This window comes from Rhopalosiphum maidis, chromosome 3, assembly GCF_003676215.2.
Source record: "Rhopalosiphum maidis isolate BTI-1 chromosome 3, ASM367621v3, whole genome shotgun sequence".
Lineage (NCBI taxonomy): Eukaryota > Metazoa > Arthropoda > Insecta > Hemiptera > Aphididae > Rhopalosiphum > Rhopalosiphum maidis.
This window is the reverse complement of record NC_040879.1, coordinates 24,229,192-24,234,491: the sequence shown is the minus strand read 5'-3', so window position 1 is coordinate 24,234,491 and position 5,300 is coordinate 24,229,192. Positions and strand designations below refer to the sequence as shown.

Below are 5,300 nucleotides of genomic sequence, written 5' to 3'. Positions count from 1 at the left end.
GCTGCCCCCTTTGAATGCTTTCGGCATTTAACATATTGGCAAAGGACAGAGTTTAACTGTTAGACGTTTGAAAAGCCCATTCTGTGTCTGCACTGTGGCTACTCGAACAATTCCGTCTAACCCAGGATGCAGTTGAACTACCCGGGCCAGTTTCCAATGCAGCGGTGCGGTGGGTTCACGGATAAGGACTAATGTGTTCACCTTGAGGTTTTCTTGGTTTGTTGACCATTTGGTTCGCCGTTGTAGGGTCTGTAAGAAGTCCGTCTGCCAATGGTTCCAGAAATGGTGATGTAGGTCCTTGATAAGTCTCCAGCGCTGGTATCGGGACATTGGAATTGAGCTGAGGTCTTGGTAAACAGTGGCTGTGCTGGGCATGAGTGTCAAGAAATGACTAGGTGTGAGAACCTCAAAGTTATTTGGATCGGGACTCAGAGCACCCAACGGACGGGAATTCAATGTTGATTCATTCCGAGTTAACAACGTTGTCAATTCTTCATATTTGAGTCGTTAGAGACCAAGCGTTCGATAGAGTAATGTTTTGACTGATTTTACTCCAGCCATCCCACAGGCCTCCAAAGTGGGAGGCAGATGGTGGGTTGAAGTGCCAAGTGATGTTTCGTGCAGTGAGGTAATCACGGCATTTGTCTTGGTACTCTGCAGACTGCGTAAATTCGTCGACTGTCCGGAACAAATTGGCGGCACCCACAAAGTTGGTGCCACGGTCGCTGTGGATTTCCTGAATTTGGCCCCTGCGTGAAATGAATCGACAGAGAGCCATAAGGAACCTTTCTGTGGATAAGTCTGAAGCGAGTTCTAGATGTAGCGCCTTTGTGGTCATACAAACGAACAGACAGATGTAGGTTTCCCATCAATGGTTGAAGTCCACGAGGACGGAGTCGGTAACAGGAAATACAGGTACGGAGTCGAGATCGAATGACCTGGCGACTTGCTACAATCCAGTATTGTTGTTGTATGATGGTTTGTAATGTTTTGGCTCCAGGATGTTTGTGATGCTGATGGTAGTCATCGATGATCAGGTCAGTGAGTCGATGTGACCGAGGCAGAAGGATCGGATGTTTCTGTTCGTACGGAATGTCCGCGTGAATCAGTCGACCTCCAACTCGGATAATACCATGATCATCAAGAAAAGGATTTAAAGCACGCAGTTTGCTTTGACTTTGATGATTTTGATCTCTAAGATAACTGAGTTCATCGGAAAAAAATTGCTTCTGCACTGCGATAATGATAATTTCAAGTGCGTGAAGTTGTTCAGAAGGTGATGGGTTGACAGCTAGTGGGTTAATGTCCGTAAAAAATCGTATACAGTATGCAATTATACGGATGATCTTCTTCAATGACGAGTGGCGAAGGAACAGCTGATCGAAGATGCTTGTTTCCGAGGTTGATAGTAGAGTGATAGGCCGTGCCTCGCTGATTATAGGATCAAGCATATCAGGCGTAAACATTGGTGGCCAAGCGCTGTCATCCTGGACCAAGAAGGCGGGTCCGCTCCATCACATTGGATGGTGCACTAGCTCGTTCGGGTAGAGTCCTCGCGAGTCACAGTCAACTGGGTTATCACCTGTCGGGACGTATCGCCATAATGATGGTGGTGTGAGACTCTGAAGCTGGCTGGTTCTGTTTGCAACGAACGTAGGCCATTTGTGTGGGGAGGATTTTATCCACGCGAGGGTGGTAGTTGAGTCTGTCCAGGCGTGCATCGCAGAGATGGAGAGTAGAGGCTGGAAGACTTCGTGGACGTGATGTAACAGTTGAGCGGCTAATACTGCCCCACACAACTGTAGACGTGGGATTGTCACTCACTTGAGAGGCGATACCTTGGTTTTTGCAGTTATAAGATGGCATTGAACTGCCTCCCCATGGTCACAACGCAGATATACAGCTGTGCATAGCCTTTCTCGGAGCTGTCTGAAAATGCGTGGAGTTCATATTTAACATCTCCGTCCATGGTGATTCTGCGTGGGATCTTCAAGTGCTGGATACATTGGAGTTCAAGCTGGTACCGCTGCCACTGTTTGAGCACTGAGTCAGGGATTGGATCGTCCCAGCCGATCCCAGACGTCCACAGTAACTGCATGAAGTGTTTTGCCAAAAAGGTGATTGGTGCGAGAAGTCCGAGCGGATCGAATATGCGAGCTAGATCCGATAACATCGACCGTTTTGTAGTCTTGACATGGGGACGCTGAACCGTATAAGTAAACTGGTCCTGTTTGGGGTTCCATCGCATGCCGAGGATTTTGAGCCTCGCGTCCAAATCATCGACGAATAGTACGTCAGGAGACATGGAGCGATCGCTGACAGGCACAGATTGGAGAATTACGGATGAGTTGCTGGCCCATTTCCTAAGTTTAAAGTGGCCTCGGTTGCATAGGGATATCACTTGTTTCTGACGATCAAGAGCCGCCTCTGGAGTGTTGGCCCCTGTAAGTATGTCGTCCACGAAGGTATCATGCATGAGTATATCAGCAGCCATTGGATATGTTTTTTCGATTTCCTCTAGATGTTGTAATGTGCGTGTAATGCCTAATGCGGTGCACAAGATGTCCCGTAAGTGACGGTGCATAAACGATATTCTTCGATTGGCTGGTCGCGGTTGAAACGCCATAGAATTCTTAGATAATCTCTATGTTCGGGGTGGATTTCGATCTGCCGGTACATTTGTTTGATATCTGCTGTGAACAATATTTTGTGAACACGTGCTCGGATCAAAATCTGTGGTAGATCTTGTTGGAGCTTACGACCCGTATATAAGCTGCTGTTCAATGATCGTCCAACGGTAGTGGTAGCAGATGCATCGAAAACTACCCTGAGTTTCGTTGTAAGACTGTCTGGGCGTAGGATGCAGTGATGTGGTATATAGTAACAGTATGGAGTCATTTTTTGGTTTGTGGGAATGACTTCCATATGTTGACTTGTGAGGTAGTCTCTCATAAAATCTTTGTATTGTTGTGAGAGCCCTTCCTCACGTGATAATCGGTGCTCTAAATAATGAAATCGCTTAAGTGCCATATCTTTGGAGTCTCCCAATATTGGATGTGGTTGTTTGAATGGTAGTGCAACGCTGAATCGCCCAGATACTAGACGCTTGACGGACGAAGTAAATATTGCTTCAGCTTGCACTTCATCGGAACTCAGGTGTTCCGTGTGAGGGGGTTCTTCCATTTCCCAAAATTTACTTAGAGACTGTTCGAGTGATGTCTCAGTGGTGACGAGCATTGACGTAACTTCAGTAGTTGTACTTGGTGTGACTGGTCCCATCAGAACCCATCCGAAAACAGTGTTGAAGGCTGTTGGGTGTGACTGAAGTCCGGCAACACGGTTTCCGGTGAGGATGGATGGGGCGACATCGGCAACCAACAGAATGTAAATTGGACCTTGAATATTAAATGTTGGATCCGCTAGATTCAATTTGTTCAAATGAGGCAACGCGGTGAATGTGAATGAAGTTTGAGGTAAGGGTTCCGTTATTTTTGCTACAATGTAAACATCAAGAGGAATAGACGGTTCTGAATTGTCTACTGGTGACATGCTGATAAAAATGGCGCCCGACACCGCGTTGACCGATGCACCCGAGAAGGCACTTATTTGTGTTGAACAGCGACGTATAGGTAACGCTAGGCGATCTGCACTTTTCTTGGTAATGAAGCTAACCTGCGCGCCCGTATCTAATAGGGCTCGGAACGTTTGTTTCTGGTTGTTCACTGACACGACACTGATGAGTAACGTAGATAGTAGTATGGTCTGAGGTTTATTTGTGGCAACGAACATTGATGTTGGTGACTGAATACCTGCGATGACGGGTGGGCTGGTTGGAAAGTGCAACAATGTGTGGTGTTTTTTATAACACGAGTGGCAAGTGTGTTTTGATGGACATTCTGCCGTAGAGTGTCCAGCGCCCAAACAGTTAATGCAGAGTTGAAATTTCTTCATGGTTTCGAACCGTTCTGTTGGGCTTTGGTTTATGAAAATTTGGCACTGGCGTATCAAATGGACTTATGTACACAATGGACAAGGTTTTGACGGAGCGGGAGACTGGTTAGTGGTTGCAACCAGTGCTTTTGACGAGTATATAGGACGCTGACGATGGTTGGATTTCGATTTTTCAGAGGGTTGGAATCGACCAACAGAACCTTGAATCACTGCAGAATAAAGTCCTGACCGAGCTTCAGCGGACCGCACGTGAGAGCGCAAAAACTCAACGAATTCGGAAATCTGTGGTTGGTGCCGTTCACCAAGAATCATTTCCCACCGAGCACGAAGGTCATAATCCAAATATTTTTCGAAAATGTGGATCAAGATTGGACTCCATAGCCGGGTGGTTAGATCCAGGTTGTCCAAAGCTGCTGTATGTTCAAGAATTGACTGGATGAGAGATTTTATAGAACCGGCATCGTTAGATAGCACAGAGTGTGAAACTAAAAGAGCTTCAAGATGGACTCTGGCAAAATCCCTCTTGTTCCCATATCGGGCACGTAATAAACTCCATGCACTAGAATAGTTGGCGGTGGTCAATGGAAGGTGGACAACAAGTGATAACGCTTCACCTTCGAGAGATGTCTTTAGAAATTCAAATTTCTCTACTTACGGAAGGTCTGCCATGTGGGACATAATTGAGTTGAAAAGATCGTCAAATCCTTGCCATTCCGTAATTGAACCAGAGAACGTAGGGAACTTGCGTTTTGGTAGTTGATAGTGAGACAGATTTGCCATGCTATTATTTGGGCCCATGTTCGGAGCGACTGATTGATCATGGACTCGTCCCAGCGTAAATTTATGTACATCAGAAAAGGCGGTGAGCTCGTAATAGAGATTGTCGAATGCAGCAGAGAGTGCCCGACTGTCCTTTGTATCAGTGACATCCATCGGCGCAATGCCTTGACTTACAGCCCGTTCCGTGTACTGGATATCCTCTTCGACTTTTGCACGGATGTCGTTCACGTCTCGCAGCATGTTGTCAACTTTTGAACGTTTGCCGGCATTTTGAATATGAGCCTTGTATTCACCTGCGGCGACAATGAATGAGGTAATTCTGTCGGTACCACGGATGACCCGTGCCTCAGCTTCTACGTAACCAATTGATGCGGAAGGTACCATTGTAGAGGGTAAGATGAGATTACGCACTTGAGATGATTGAAGATGATGGAAAATATGACGTGGTCACGGTTTGTTTTCTTTTCATCCGGCTCGAAGGATCAATTTTATGTAGGATAACGGATGAATATAGAAATCTGTTGTTTGTTACGGATGAAAGTTATATATTTGATACAGATTAATTTAAT

At 46.1% G+C, this 5,300-nt stretch overlaps 1 protein-coding gene across 1 annotated transcript; it reads right to left on the bottom strand.

Moving 5' to 3' along the window:
- Nucleotides 1–2,544: 2,544 nt before the first annotated feature.
- Nucleotides 2,545–3,951, bottom strand: LOC113557858. Its single transcript, XM_026963399.1, has one exon. The coding sequence runs from the start codon at nucleotides 3,949–3,951 to the stop codon at nucleotides 2,545–2,547; it is 1,407 nt and encodes a 468-aa protein (XP_026819200.1).
- Between the last annotated feature and the right edge of the window lie 1,349 nt (nucleotides 3,952–5,300).

Coding starts and splice junctions, on each gene's coding strand:
- LOC113557858 (XM_026963399.1), bottom strand. CDS start 3,951: ATGAAGAAATTTCAACTCTGCATTAACTGTTTGGGCGCTGGACACTCT.